Source organism: Scophthalmus maximus, chromosome 16 (genome assembly GCF_022379125.1).
Source record: "Scophthalmus maximus strain ysfricsl-2021 chromosome 16, ASM2237912v1, whole genome shotgun sequence".
In the NCBI taxonomy this organism is placed as follows: Eukaryota; Metazoa; Chordata; class Actinopteri; order Pleuronectiformes; family Scophthalmidae; genus Scophthalmus; species Scophthalmus maximus.
The window spans coordinates 11751385-11767527 of record NC_061530.1 but is presented as its reverse complement, the minus strand read 5'-3'; the positions used below and the strand labels follow the sequence as shown (position 1 = coordinate 11767527).

Here is a 16143-nt window from a genome sequence, read left to right as displayed (position 1 = left end):
AAATTAATATGCATTGACATGACTAGAATGATCAAAAAGTAGCATAATCAGGATGTCGACAACCACCACTGAGACCGTTGCATAATGCCTTTAAGAAATAGTTTCAAACCGTAAAAGTAAGATTGCTGAAAAATTGGTGACACCACATCATTTTAATATGAAGAATGTAAGAATGAGTAAACAAGAGAGCAAAGAACTGTTGCATGGGCAAGTAGTTCAGCACAGAGATGAAAGGCCAAATGTAGATTAAATAATTGTGATAATGGTGTTTATGTTACTGACACAATCAGTCCTCTCTGGAGGAAATGCCTGCAGACTCTGTGACTGGTTGGTCTGGCTGGATTTTTCTGAAGACATTTGTCATCAAAGGTGATGAGCTGTTGTTGATGTGTATTGTTGTGCTGAAGAGGTCAATCTGGAAACAAGACATTGAGCGAGTTAGCTGCATGAGTCACAGGTGGAGTATATGTGCTTGCTGTACAGGCCACTGTACTTGAGGGCCACCAGAAACTCACCAAGTCTTTGCTGACTTTGATCGGCTCTTTGAACACATTCCAAACCACGGCCTCATTGCAAGCAGGGCTGGTCAAGGAGCCAAGGTAACGATAATACCTTGAGAGATTCACCCCATCCAGGAGATCGTCCAGTGAAATCCCAGATGCAATTGAAACAGAGTCATCTGAGAACAGAAACACAACCTCTGGAGATACTGCATAATTTGATTTAAATGAGTAGAACTGTTTTCCTTACCTTTGTTTTTTATGTTAGTCAAATACGAGGTCAAGGTCTTCCAGCTTGCAGGTTGGCCAGTGGCAGTCCCTGACATTTCCTGAAAGAATGCACACAATAATTAATTAGGCTTTTTTTGTTAACTCAGTGGATGTAACAAGTGCTACTTGGGGCCTTTGTATGAATTAATACAGTAAAATAATGAAACTAATGAGAACATCCAAAATGATGGAATGAGAGTCCAACAGTTGCACGAAAGACTTAATGCTCTGTTTGTCAAGTGGATTGAAAAATGTGTGTTAAATGGTTTTGATTGCTGGGAGATATAACACATTGAGGCTAGGGGATTACTTTATCCAAAACGGGAAGTTAAATCCATCCGACGCAGTCAAATGAGGGCATCCAATACAGTACAATTAAGCAAAAGTTTCAGGGGATGTTGAAGTGAGAAAAAAAGGTTATCTCCATAAATTCCACGAAATTATCATCCAACAGTTGAGCTAAATTAAAGCGATCCTTTGTAAGAAAACATAAATTCATTTTGGAGTATGTGTGATCAGACAAGTGTTTTGCCGTCGTTTTGGTACAGAAAGTGACAAACATCGCAGACACAAGACGTTTGACTTAAACAGTTGCTGCTTCGAGCAATGAAGTTAGAGACAGATAACGTCAAGATATGTTGGCAAAAACCTGAATGCATCTCACCTCAATGAAGAAACCAAGAACAGCAAGTCCTTTGGAGTCTGCAACAGCCTGGGTTGTGTTTCCATTATAGGATGCCTTGCTGTTTACAATGTGCAACTGTGGGAGTGAAGTAAAGAAAATATCTTATATCCTCATCAATTTATTGCTGTAACCTAAATTTCTGGCTTAACATGTAGAAAATAAAAAATATATATATATATATATATATATATATACCTCCATGGGGTAGCGCTTGCCATCCACAGTGTGCTCAGATCCAGGGACTGAGGAGCCATTTCCCCAGTGCAAGTGGAACTGCAGGCTGTCATAGGCTTCGGACAGACCCCCTCCTGAAACTTGAACACCGCTTCCAAAGGTAACCTTGACTGGAGGAGGTTAAAAGACAGGTTGGACAAGTTTAAACTGATGAGAAACAGGAGAAAACTACTAAATAGGACAAGTGCTGTGACAAGGTCTATAAGTCAGTAGAGTCAACAGGGGGCATCCACACCCGTCTCTTACCTGTCCCGCCGGTGTTTTTGATGCTTTTTAGCACGGAGGTGTTGTCAAAGTTTTTAAAGGTGAAGGCGGTCAGGCTGGCATCAGGTTTGGAATTTGATGAGACAATGTTAATGGGCGACTGTCGGGTGCCATTACAGTATTGAGGAGAAATGGTTGGCCAGGTGTTGTCATCTATAAACACAAAAGACTTTGAGTAGCTGGAGAGGAGCAGCGGAAGATGTAAAGATGAAATATAATCACCATTTAAGAGATAAGAATAAGATTACTCACTGCAGCTTGGCAGATGATAACACCAGGCTGGAGGAGGAAGAGGAGATATGGTTATCACTTCATAATAACATCATTGTATTTATAAGTATCAGTTTTCACTAATTATAAGTATCAGTCTGGTAGAAATTAAAGCAGCTGTTATACTACCCCCCTGTCCCCCGATATGTTTACATTACATGTCACTAACCCTGTTTGTGTTTTCTATCTCTCCTAGTGTATCTCTGACCCCAGAGCTGCAGGATCCAAACCCGTCATTATTATTGTTATTATTATATTGATATTAATATCATCACTAATAATAACAACAACATAATTGTATTTTTTAATTATAAGTATCAGTCTGGTAGAGATTACAACTGTCCTCTCTCTCTTTTTTCTCCTACTGTCTCTCCTCCCTCCCTCTTTCTGCCCACCTCTCTTCTCTTCCTCATTTCTCTCCTTACCCCAACCGGTCGAGACAGATGACCGCCCACAACTGAGTCTGGTTCTGTCAGAGATTTCTTCCTGTTAAAAGGGAGTTATTTCTCTCCACCGTCGCCAAGTGCTTTGCTCATTGTGGGATTTGTTGGGTTTTCCCTGTAATATTGTCATATTTACCTATCTATGTAAAGTGCCTTGAGACAATGTATGTTGTGATATGGGACCATACAAATAAAATTGAATTGAATTGAATTGAATAATGACAAGTAGTCTCCATAGTTTGTCCAAGGTGAAATAAAATGGTTCAGATACCCACCAATTGGCTCTGAGGCACAATGGACGCTGGATACATAGGCGCACACAGCAAGCGCAGCTGCTACTAGAAAGTTCATCTAAAGCAACAGTCAAAAAATGTATGTATTAATTCATTAATTAATCACATTAAATCCTCTATAAGCAAATGTGTACAATGAACATAGAATCATCTGCTCTTCATTCTATCTACATTGTCAGACAGATCTTGGTGCTGCTGAATCAAGTCTTATCCAATCCATGTCTTACCTTTGAAGCACCTGTACCTACGTTGTGTCCAATAACAACTTTGGATCCTCATCCTCCCGCTTTTTATTCTCTAACTCAGTGTCTGAAACCACTCCTCCCTTCATCGGCCCACTGAGGTGGGGTCTGTGTGGTGACTCTTATGAAACTCGTGGTTGTAGATTTTTATAATTAATGACACGTAAGTTTGGGACTGTAATGTTACGTTGTACTGTCGATGGTCAGTCGGGTCAATGTTTTTGTGAGAGAGAGAGCGACCGACAGCGGGGCAAAGAGTGCTGCATACAGCTCTACAATGTGCACTGATCTTTCAGGTGTCGACTGATTGAAAAGTACACCTGTTACTGCCCACGCTCATAGAGTGTAACCTCATTCCCAGCAACAGGGAGGAAATAGCAGATGTCATACTAAAGGAGTTGGACACCGAAGTGGATGTAATCAAGTTCTTCTCTGATAGTTGAAAAAAATGCACATTTATTGGAAAGATTATTGCCTTGAGATGAACCATCTAATTTTCAAGGGGGTCCTTAACACATAACAGAACACATAGCACACAACAGCATACTCAGTCATACACAAACATAAGCTCTCCCAAGCCTGACCCCTCCAAAACCAACAGATTATTTCTCTTTGCACGCATGCATATGCTGCATACAAAAACTCGAACATACATAAACTAATGTATTTACAAATGTACATGTTTAACATATATTTTTCATAAGCCAATATTAACAGAATTAGGAGCATGTTTTTTTTAAGATGAGCAAATAGAGAAGCCCTAAAGAAATTGAAAGAGGTGATGGATCTGAACGTGTTGGGCAGGCTGTTCCAGTCGGACGGGGCAATAAGTTGGCATGAATGTCACCCTATTTCTTTGGAGATTCTTGGAACAAAAACATTTTGTACCAAGTAACATGCTATGTGACTTTTTCTTATTTAAGATAAGTTTGTTGTAGGAGAACCACTTCTGAACTGTATTGAAGTCAGCTTGTAGGTTACACTGAATTTGTGAGATGTTGGTCTTGGAGGAGTAAATATCACTGTGTCATCAGCATTAAGCTGAATATGGCTGTCAGAACATAGTTGCGGGAGCTCATTAATGAAAATAGAAAATAACAATGGGCCTTAAGATGAACCTTGAGGTACACCTGTATCCATGATCATAAAGTTTGATTGGCTACCCTGGTAAGATACACATTGACGTCTGTGGTGAAGATATAAGTTGAACCAAAGTATAGGAATATTTTGAGAGACCGATTTCTCCCATTCAAAAGCCCTAGACCACGTCTGCCCTACAACAGGGAACAAGCACTGAACCGCCTCATGTGCCTTCGCTGAACTCTGCAAAAGAAACCTGAGATGAAGGAACACTTCATTGGCTTCATGAGGAAAATCTTCTGCAATGGACTTGCTGAATCTGCACCCATGCTGAAAAATGACCAAGAGTGTTGGTAAGCCGATGTTTAGAGTGTACCAAAAACCGGGACAGATCAGAGTAGTGTTGGCTCAAGTGCACAGTGAAACAACACATCTCTGAATGATGTACTGCTTCAGGGTCCAGATCCCAACAACAGTCTTCTTGGGCTCCTCATTCACTTCAGGAATGAATCAGTTGAAATCATGTCTGACATTCAGCACATGTTCCACAGACTTTTGGTCAGAAAAGATCCATGTGGCTATCTTCGATTTTTGAGGTTGTGACCATAACCTTGATGGCGAATGTAGTGGAGTTTTGCATGAGAGTCCACGTGTTTGGCAACTGTCCTTCAGATGGCAGTGGCCATCTATGGGCTGAAGAGGACTGCCATGGAGGGAGAGAAGGAGTTTGGTGCAGAAACAAGACAATTTGTGGTTCGTCACACAGAAAAAGAGATGTGTGTCTTCTGCGCCGCATCCCCTAAGGTGATCAGTGCCATTGCATATCTTAAAGTGAGAAATGCAGAAGGACAGAGTGAAGTAGGGTTCATTTTAGGCAAGGCAAAACTCGCACCAAAGCCTGATCTCACAATTGTAAGGCTTGAGCTTTGTGCAGCTGTGCTGGTGGAAGAAATAGCAGATATAATACTAGAGGAGTTGGACTTCGAAGTGGATGACATCAAGTTCTTCTCTGATGGTAAAAAAATTTAACATTTATTGGAAGGATAAGCCCCTGAGATGAACCATCTCATTTTCGAGGGTGTCCTTAACACAATACACAGCACACAACGGCCCACTCAGCCATACAGAAACATGAGAGAAGAGAGGGAAGGAGTAGAGGGAGGAGGAGGGAGAAAGGAATACTGTAAATTAAGTTGAAATTTAATAAATTGATTCTGGATGTTTTGTTCTTTGAACTTTCACTTTTGATACTTAGCTACATTTTAATACCTGACAAATACTTTTGATACTCAAAGTACATTTGATATAAGCAAGTCATTTCCTTATGTGAAACTTTTAATTATACCAGAGTCATTTTCAAGTAAGATATCTTTACTTTTACTCAAGTATAGCATGTAAGCTCTTTATACACCACTGTCAAAATGTCAGAGTTCTGAATAGTACCTTGCTTTTTGTGTTCGTTTGCGGAAAATTGTCTCATGATTTCACCACCCTCGGACTAAGCTATGCACTTACTGTACACGTATTAGAGTGATCCGTCACTATAATGGATTTTCGTCATGTAAGTTCCAGAGAGGGAGAGGGACCGCCTACAAGGTTCCTCTTTGCAAGCAATTTCTTCCTGACAGTGGGTCCGATCTGAAACCAGAGCCTACACTGGAAGCAACCCCAAAGAGAAGCCCTGCACGCAGACCGTCTGGCGGTCTACTCAATGGTATATGAGATCAACGTGGTGAAGTGGAGAAAAAAGAGGGAGCGAGGTGTGCACACTACATGAGCAAGCCCGTGGCTTTTTGAACCATTAGATATGGTAGGCCCTTTGAAAGGTAAACTGACAGTTAGGGATTCAAAGGTAAATATTTAATGAGGCTAAGGGCATGTAACACACTTTTCTCCCACTGTACTGCTCTTCCATTCTGCTCCTCCTACCTGCACACACATACACTTCTACATACAGCATTGCACCTCTTTCAATCAGCACAGTCTGGTGCCCTGTAGTGGCTTTGTTTGTGTGCAGCCGAAGGTTTTCGTTTTGAATCGGTCATTTTGTTCAAACCACACAAATGAGAAAGAAGCCATGTGACAATCCTCATCCATCCTCTTTGGTTTGCTCAGAATGAAGCATAATATGTAAGATATTTGTTCTTATTCTGTTCACATTTCATCTACCTGTATTAAGAAGACCTACAGGAAGTGGAAATCACACCTTACTTTTCCATACAATTTATAGTGCATTATGCACTTGTGTGTAGTAAACAAAGAAGCCGGTAGATATTATGGCAGACGACAATCAAGGACACAAGTTGCAATCATAATTCCCAGTGAGTTCAATAGCTTTTCGCTTTGGGACAAAACTACTGTCAGAATTCATGCACTACAACAGTGAGTATACTAAGTACTACATATGAATGTACTGCCTTAAGTGTCCAATATGTGAAACAGCAAATGCGTACACCCAGTGTCAAGCTGGTTATTGGGAATACTGAGACAAATCTCAGTGATCTGCACATCCGTGGGCTGTGGAGTCATATTTTACTGGCCCTCTCTTTGTGCCTGTGATTCCAGGTGCCCATGAGAGCATGTGGCATGTGTTCTAGGCTCACAGACCAATCACAATCAGGTTAATATGCATTGACATGACCAGAATGATGAGCAAAATTAGCATTTAATCAACATGTCAACAACCACCAATGCATAATCCCTTTTTAAGAAATAGTTTTAAACAATAAAAGTAAGATTGCTGAAAAATGACTGACATCACAACATTTTAATATAAGGATATCTAACAAGGGGTTTAAAGGTCAAAAAGGTGATGATGGTGTTCATTGTACTGACACAGTCAGTCCTTCATCACACCAACTGAAAGAGGCAGCACAGGTTTCATTTTGTGTTCAGCGTGGCAACATTTATCTGCTACAGTATATTCACTGCAAAAGTCACCGACAAGAACTAAAAATAGCAAATCAGGTTACAAAATGAAGTAATATACAAAATCATATCTACCATTTTAGAAACAGCTATTGTTGCTGAATATATAACGCTTTTGAAGCTCTCAAGACAGACACATGTAATGCTCATTTAGAGTGTATCAAGACACTTTCACACTTTGATTGCATTTATGAATTTTGGCATTTCTGTATTAACTTCAGTAGAGCTACTCAGTAGACTTAATACATGAGCTGTTGCGAAATTGCCTCTGTGCTGCATAACAAAATTCAAAACTCTTGTCCATGCCATTTATGCAACCATGCATACATATTTAAAACTTACTTTGGCTAATTATTCCTTACAGCTTGTCATTACAAAAACAAGCTGATAAAAACTGTGATGGTGAAATACATTTAAGCAGTAGCCATCATCACACTTAATGTTCCTGAAAGAATTTTGTGATTAAGATTGTTAATATATTGAGCTAAATTAGAAAACAAGTATGTTCTTGTGGTGTTGAGGCTCAGTTTAGCTTGGATGAGAAAAGACTGATCACAGATGCATATTGTCTCCCACATGTTGAATTAAGAGCATTAATGATACAAAGTTAATTGCAGACTTTATGTATTAGCAACTTTAAAAAGTTCAGACAACATCTTACGGGGTAGGACAGGTTCACCAGAAACACAATAAGTCATTACCATTTCCTCCCCAGAGCAAGACTCAGGGCCATCAGCCCCAGAGAGTACCAGGCTGTGGAGGCAGAGCGGATGCTGCTGCCTGCAGACTCAGTGACTGGTTGCTCGGGTTGGATTTTTCGAAAGACATTCGTCATTAAAGGTGATGAGCTGTTGGTTACATACATTGTTGTGCTGAAGAGGTCAATCTGGGGACAAGACATTGAGCGAGTTAGCTGCATGAGTCACAGGTGGAGCATATGTGCTTGCTGTACAGGCCACTGTACTTGAGGGCCACCAGAAACTCACCAAATCTTTGCTGACTTTGATCGGCTCTTTGAACACAGTCCAAACCACGGCCTCATTGCAAGCAGGGGTGGTCAAGGAGCCAAGGTAACGATAATACCTTGAGCGATTCACCCCATCCAGGAGATCGTCCAGTGAAATCCCAGATGCAATTGAAACAGAGTCATCTGAGAACAGAAACACGACCTCTGAAGGAACTGCATCATTTTATTTAAATGAGTAGAACTGTTTTCCTTACCTTTGTCTTTGATGTTAGTCAAATAGGAAGTTAAGGTCTTCCAGCTTGCAGGTTGGCCAGTGGCAGTCCCTGACATTTCCTGAAAGAATGCACACAATAATTAATTCTGCTTCTGATTAAACGTCCTTAAGATATAGAACCTGAAGTCTTAAATTGAGCCCATATTCTTCATTTTTAACCCCCTTGGCCCTGTTAGGTGTTACTGAGGGGCTTGAAAGTGACAACCCAAGCAAAGCAGCACTCGTCCAAGACAGTTAGGGTGGCTGAAGAAGAAAGACCAAAATGCGAGACAGAGCAGGTTAGCAGTCCAATAATTGAAATGGAAAATGTGGAGGACAAAGACCTCCAGTAGCTTTGTTTTATCAACAGAGCTGAAGCCCTGGGCCATCATACCAGTGACAGGGAGTGTTTTTTACACACACACACACACACACACCCACACACACACACACACACACTGCACCGCATTCGACTGAAAGGCTTCCATTATACTTATTAAGTTTTTTTTGGGATCTGACGCACATGCATCCAACGCAGTCAAATGAGGGCATCCAATACAATGCAATTGGGCAAAAGTTTCAGGGGATGTTTAAGTGAGAAAAAAAGGTTATCACCATAAATTCCACAAAATGATCATCCGACAGTTGAGCTGAGTTAAACCACTCTTTTTGTGCAAAAACATAAATTCATTTTGGAGAATGTGTGATCAGCCAAATGTTTCACTGTCGTTTGGGTGTAGAAAGTGCCAAACACTGCATGCAGACACAAAGCATTTGACTTGAGTGGTTGCTGCTTGGAGCAATGAGGTTAGAGACAGATAATATCAAGATGAACTTGAATGCATCTCACCTCAATGAAGAAACCTAGAGCAGCAAGTCCTTTGGAGTCTGCAACAGCCTGGGTTGTGTTCCCATTATAGGATGCCTTGACGTTTACAATATGCAACTGTGGGAGTGAAGTAAAGAAAATATATTATATCTTCATCAATTTATTGCTGTAACTTCAACTTCTAGCTTAACATGAAAAAAATATATATATACCTCCATGGGGTAGCGCTTGCCATCCACAGTGTGCTCAGATCCAGGGACTGAGGAGCCATTTCCCCAGTGCAAGTGGAACTGCAGGCTGTCATAGGCTTCGGACAGATCCCCTCCTGAAACTTGAACACCGCTTCCAAAGGTAACCTTGACTGGAGGAGGTTATAAAAGATGAATTAGTGCTGATGACAAGAAATTCCAAGCATGATAATGTTTTTGTTAAAAAAAAAAAAAAAATTAAATTAAAAATTAAAAGCTTTGATTGCATTTGGTTATTCGACAATGATGTGCTGTCAAAGAATAAGTCTTACAGAGGCTGTCTGTCCACACCCGTCTCTTACCCGTCTTGCCGGTGTTTTTGATGCTTTCTAGTGCGGAGATGCTGTTGAAGTTTTTAAAGGTGAAGTCGGTCAGGTTGGCATTAAATTTGGCAGATGCCGGGACGATGTTGATGGGTGACTGTTGGTTGCCATTACAATATTGAGGAGAAATGGTTGGCCAGGTGTTGTCATCTATAAACACAAACAAGCCTCTGAGCAGCTGGAGAGGAGCAGCGGAAGATGTAAAGATGAAATATAATCACCATTTAAGAGATAATAATGAGACTACTCACTGCAGCTTGGTAGATGATAACACCAGGCTGGAGGAGGAAGAGGAGACATTGTTATCACTTCATAATGAAAAGTAGTCTTCTTATAGACGCAGCATTTGTCCAAAGAGTTGTAAATCCAAGATGAAAAAAAAAAGGTTCAGATACCCACCAATTGACTCTGAGGCACAGTGGACGCTGGATACGAGGGCACACACGGTGAGCACGGCTGCTACGAGAGAGTTCATCTAAAGTAACAGAAAAATGTATTCAAATTCATTATTGGCAATTAATCGGATCACATTAAATCCTCGGTAAGAAAAAAGAGTGATTCAAATATTAAGAACATTAAATCATCTGCTCTTCATTATTTCTAGGTTGTCACAAAAAAACAGATTTAGGAAAAACGCACTAATTCTAAACACATCTTTCTGGATAATTAAAATGAACACAAACTAGTGCATGTTAAAAAATATGCAAAATGTTGGAGAAAATCTTGGTGCAGCTGAATCATGTCTTACGTTTGACGCACCTGTCCTCAAACAGTTTGGAGCCTCACCCTCCTGTTTTTATCCACCCACCCATTCATGGAATCGTACCTCGCTGCATTACGTTAAACGTCACGTTTTAGAACTCCACCTTCTTTATATCATCATCTTTGTTATCTTTCGGTTCCACAGCTCTCTGATAACACTCACCGGAGTGATGCCCTCACTGTGTCCTTTATTTGACAGGGGTGCGATTTGGGGGGGGGATTCATATCCCCACCTCTGCTAAATTATTATTATGTTTAAATATACATTTTTAAATGAAGAAGAGAACTGTGAGACAATTTAAGATTTACCTAATGATCCTAATTACGAGTTACTGATCTATTTACTCTTGGGCTGACAGATGGAGCAAACAGATTTAAAGGAAGGACGATTGAAACGGGAGACCTGGGGTGTCAGGTGTAGCTGTGTGGCAATGGCAAAGGGTTTACATGGCTCATTAGTCAGGTAGGAGGAGCAGAATTTTGCTTAGACCCCCACAGACGTCAGAACCGGCACTGTAACTAGTTATTCAAGATTATTGCAGGTATGGAAAGACAGACTGAAAGGCAGACAGAGATGAATAGATCAGAGCCAGATAGAAAGAGATAAAGATGAGCCTGGTGGATTTACCAGGGCAGGGTGGGGTGTACAGATGCGTTCCCATCACAGTTTGGGACTATCTCATTTAAAAATGTATTAAATGAAAAGTTCATGTGCAAAAATGTACAAGAGCAGAACTCGGAAGGTTGATCGGGTGTATGAGTAAAAAACTGTCACTGTTTTATCACTTTGGCTGTTTATAATTTGCTGTTTGTAAAGTCTGACACTACTTCAGTTTTGATTTGTTTCTCTTCAGAACCAGTTTCATTGTCTGCATAATCATTTGTCCGGGTGTTTTTGACTCATGTCTTCAGTTAGCCCACAGGTATGTATTAGTCGGCACTAACACCCACATCGTCACAAAGTGACATATGGGCAACTTGCACAACCATTTCCGGGTTCTACTTAGTGCTGTTCAACTGTTTGCGGTCGTTTGGTTTAATAGGCTGATCGGTAATGTAGTGTCTTTTGTCAATATATGGAATGTGAGTAGCACGTGTGGTCCCCGTGTTTCTTGCTCTGTAATGTTATGTTAGGGGCCACCTGACGACCCCCTGACGACCCCCTGACTTTTCCTTACAAACCCCTATTTGGTCTTCCTTCTTGCATTGTATAAACAAATGGGAAACCAGAGGTTCTTTCTGATGTACACAACGGCCCTATATAAGTTTACGTTTTACGCAGTATGAACAGAGTCTTCCTTTGGCTGGATGCTCTCCAAGCTCTGCAGTGCTTGAATCGATGCTGGTCTTTTTGTAATAAACCTTTATATACAATCAAGACGGTGTCGGCGGACTTCTCTTCAATACATCTTCACATCATCGCTACTTAGTATACAACAGTAACTAAGTGTCTGCTGCAGACCTTCGCATGAAAGTTGACAGAGAAATTATCCCGCCGTATATTTACCCGCCATCGTCTTCTCGGGTGGGGATGGGTCGGCAACCCGTGAAAACTTAGTACACCATTAAATTTCGATGACGCCAAACAAAGTGGGACACAGCGTAGCTTCTTCATCTGCTTTTGAAAATGTCCCGTTTTGGACATTTTCTTGCATAATGATTACGTATTGATGACGAATTATAGCATACGGTGATTCATGTAGAAATAAATTGTGAGTGTCACGATATGGCATCAGGCCTAGAAAAGACCACATTTGTAGTAAAGCTTTAATCATTCAATCAGTTTTATTTGACGAAGCAGCATCAGGAAGCTTGACAAATATAACTGATTTATTGTGGTGTGATAATTCTGTCATGATCCAACTTTCCTATAATTATTGAGTCTCTCATCATTTCCAGTGAAACTGGTTTTCCCCATAGTGACTCATTATAGGCTGCCAGTTGCAGGCTGTGAGAGATAAAATCGTGCCGGTTGGGAAAATCGGTTATCATAACTACAACTATCGAAGGAAGCAGTGGTTGGACAACAATTTGTAGTGTTCTTGTTAATGGGAGCCTTTTTTTGAAGTAGTGAAGTGTTTTTATGACCCTTTTTACAGTGCAGTGCATGTGTAAAAAAAAATCGGTAGCAAATACTATCATCATGCCAATAACGTATGGCCATAAAAACGGCCTATTTGATAACTCAGAGAATTGCATGTAGCATATGCATAATATGCTACATGGTGGTAGAATGCTTCTATCTGATATTTTAAATTGGGTACTATTCGTTTAAATCAATTTAGCATATTTTCATAATAGTTAAATAGTATAGTTAGGTCTAAGTACAATAATACATAAAAACAAATGCAGCCAGCATATCAGTTTGTATTTGATACAGTATATAAGAGCAGCATAATTATAGTTAATTATGCTTTTATCTGATATTTTACATCGGGTAAAATATAATATTATGTACCATCCATTTAAATCAATAAATTTTATTTTTATAAAATAAACTTTCTAAATAGTTTAGTTAGGTTTAAGTGTCATGGGTTTGAAGGAGCAGGACCCAAATGAAGGTAAGAAAGAAAAAAAAGTATTCAATAACTAAGGTAACAAAAGCAGACTCAAATAAACAAAATCCAACCCTCCAAACCTCAAATTCAAAACTCAAATGTACTATAACAGCATAATAGAATTCCTTCCATTCTGTTATGGTTTTGGTGTGCCACCCCAGGATTTTCCGTCACCCCATCTGGCCCACCCAGTGAAAAGTTTCTAGGGGCGCCACTGATATATATATATAATATATATAGTGCATGCAATGCACGTACAGGATATGCATCACCAATCTGATGCATTTCATTGGTAAGTATATGGACTGCAATGGCATAAGTATCGACGCAGCAACCGGGGCCCATAGCCTTAAAGGGGCCCTTTTTTAAAATATTACTGTAATGCATGTCGTTACCTCGTAAAGTGGTTACCTCTTGAGTTCCCTCGTTACAAAACAGTCTGAGCTCAGGATGAGTTCTTTATTCTTTGACACACACTTAACTCAAAAATAGGGTCCTTTAATTTCCGCGCCCGGCTGCTCCAGTGCACAGTCTTTCATAACCGTGAAGGCTCACTCTACATGTTGCTGCTCTTGTGCTCAGTTGTGTATCTTCTGTCCAGGCGCCAAAAGGGACAGCATGATAAGCCAACTCACTTCAGCTGTGCCAACCGTGCCCCTCCCCTGAGACAGCTCTGCACCTCTCTCCTACAGTGTGCCAGAACCACATTCATCTCCTTTTCATTTGTGATAACTTGCGGACAGGCTGAATGTTGATTGTCTCATTGGGTGCCAAGCATTCAGGCGTAGGCCTATAATGAGTGGCTGTGATTTTATTGTGTATGCGCAAGAGCATGCGTTACGCGGCTGATTTGCATACTTAGCCTCTCATCAGGCTCTGCCAAAACCACAAAAGGAACATTCAGTCATTTAACAATGGCTATTTCACGACATTAACATTCTAGCCACCATGGTAGCCTAAATGATAATCAAAGTGATCATCAAGGCTACCTATAGGAACTAGACTTTCGAAAACATGCAGCTGCCTTACAAAATGCGGAAAAAGAATACCTGCCAGTATGTATGCTGCTACTGTCACTGACCCTTAGCAGGAAAAAGCTGGAACATCACTGATGATGTGTCTCAGCTCACAGGATGTATCTGTAAACCAATCGAGCCAGTGGGAGAAGCAACAAATGTTTAATATGTGGAAAGTAATGTTTTGTAAAAACTACAATAGTCAGCTGTTTCTTGGAATTTAAAATAAACCTGTTTTTAGCAATATTTTTCAATAAGGAAGATTTTTTTTGGTGGCTTAGCCCTGTCGCTGTTAGAATTTCCAGGGAAGCCGAGGAAGCCGATGAGCAGTTCCAGGGGGTGGGAGACCTTTATTTGATGTGATGAGATGTTGTCACAGCACAAAACGAAGACGAATCAAAGTGCATATGGGTGTATCTGATTTGTACCAACTGATTACGGAACATGCCTTCTGAGGTGTCACATGTTCGATTGTTCACAACAAGGACACATCTGCGTCGTCATGCTACAGAGCGTCAACAAGATACTGGTCGCAGCAATGACACATCGGTGCCAGTATGATTATGTTTCGCAGCAACAAGACATTGTGCACATTCCATAAATTCAGGAACCATTCTGCCCATAGACTGTACATAAACATGGACGTGGCTTCCGTGACGTCACCCATTGGTTCCCGCCAGCCGGTGGGCGGTTCCGACTGCAGTGACGTGCGCTCCGGTACCGGTCGTCCCAGCCAACGTCGCATGGGATAAGTCACACTGGAACAACGTTTGAAATAAATATTTGTTACTTAAACCTTAAAAACTACAGGGTTTTTTTAAAAATTTGTATTAGTGGTAGTTTGCACCACTATATTTTGATTCTAATAAATGAAATCAAATAAACGTTAACTAAACCATGGGATGGTTAGTGTTCTTGGAGTACAGTAAATGTTTAATTAACACTAGCTTGTATTCTGAGTTATTATTGTCGTTTATTTGTTTATTTTGGCCTGAAGGGACAAACACATACACCTAACAAGAAAATAGAAAAAACTATAATTCCCCACAGCACAGTTGTGAACAGTGCACAGATCAAGTTTTCACACTGACAGAAGTCCGTGGTAGTCCACCTTACCTGTACTGCTATAGACATTACTGTACCAGATTATCACTTTGAATATGACTGTAAGAGAGGCACTTTTGTATTTGTTACAAGATGTTTATTAATTCCAGCACATTGGTTGTTGTTGGGTTCACCTGTGATGCTTCCACTTGCTGCACAACACAAACCAGTACCAGTCGTGGCTGCTTGACTTTACAGTTATATAGTCTGTCTAAAAATAAAGTATTAGAGACTGTCATCTATATTCTGAGATGTAGCTGTTTAGTTCCATTTTATCCTACAGATGTGATATAAGTGTTGTCAACATAAAAATGTGAGCTACACTCTTTAGTGGACTTCACATTTTTCATTATCTGAAGCATTTATCACACTCGTTTATTAATTTTAATCCTAAAGTCACAATGTGGACGTGGTGATGAGTTTGTCCGTCGAGGGGTCCAGAGAGCTGCAGACCTTGGCGTGCTGTGTTTGGCTGGTGGACTGGGGTGGAAAAGTCTTCTTCCAATCTGTTTCCACTCCGTGAGGAAGCGCAGCAGCTGACGTCCTCATCATCCACTGTGGTGGCGACAACCTGAGGGAGATCAGTAGCATCAGGCTGGTCCACATGAAGACGACCTGCAGCAGACTCACCTCCAGCACCTTGTGAAGGGGACCTGTAGCTGCTACAGTTGGCAGTGTCACTGCTATTGAATTTGGCCTTCAGGAATCACTTTGTTAAGTCGAAACATGTCCCTGACTTTCATGGCCAATGTTGAGTTTATTTTATGTTCATCAATGTTGATAAAAAATACCAACTATAGCTACAACACTTATTACCTCTGCTCTTCCCCTACAGTCCCACACGGTATCCCCTTCTCCTCCCACCACATGGCCT

General features: G+C 40.7%; 2 protein-coding genes across 5 annotated transcripts; both read right to left on the bottom strand.

The window, feature by feature from the left end:
• Window positions 1-133: 133 nt before the first annotated feature.
• Window positions 134-6784, bottom strand: ca15b (carbonic anhydrase XVb). Of its 2 annotated transcripts, none has more exons than XM_035612796.2 (9): window positions 5797-6784; window positions 2942-3017; window positions 2206-2232; window positions 1936-2106; window positions 1651-1799; window positions 1435-1530; window positions 751-829; window positions 516-679; window positions 134-415 (listed from the first exon to the last, which is right to left on the bottom strand). In XM_035612796.2, the coding sequence occupies exons 2-9, from the start codon at window positions 3015-3017 to the stop codon at window positions 287-289; spliced, it is 891 nt and encodes a 296-aa protein (XP_035468689.2). In that variant the 5' UTR covers window positions 5797-6784; the 3' UTR covers window positions 134-286. The 2 variants fall into 2 exon arrangements, with proteins under 2 accessions (XP_035468689.2, XP_035468688.2); XM_035612795.2 differs by lacking the exon at window positions 5797-6784 and adding an exon at window positions 3187-3213.
• A 143-nt stretch (window positions 6785-6927) lies between these two features.
• On the bottom strand, window positions 6928-10636 carry LOC118287512 (carbonic anhydrase 4). 3 transcript variants are annotated; one of them, XM_035612793.2, is made up of 9 exons: window positions 10578-10636; window positions 10229-10304; window positions 10081-10107; window positions 9809-9979; window positions 9471-9619; window positions 9280-9375; window positions 8431-8509; window positions 8196-8359; window positions 6928-8095 (listed from the first exon to the last, which is right to left on the bottom strand). In XM_035612793.2, the coding sequence occupies exons 2-9, from the start codon at window positions 10302-10304 to the stop codon at window positions 7907-7909; spliced, it is 951 nt and encodes a 316-aa protein (XP_035468686.1). In that variant the 5' UTR covers window positions 10578-10636; the 3' UTR covers window positions 6928-7906. The 3 variants fall into 3 exon arrangements, with proteins under 3 accessions (XP_035468686.1, XP_035468687.1, XP_035468685.1); XM_035612794.2 differs by having other exon boundaries at window positions 10589-10609; XM_035612792.2 differs by lacking the exon at window positions 10578-10636 and adding an exon at window positions 10469-10498.
• Window positions 10637-16143: the final 5507 nt, after the last annotated feature.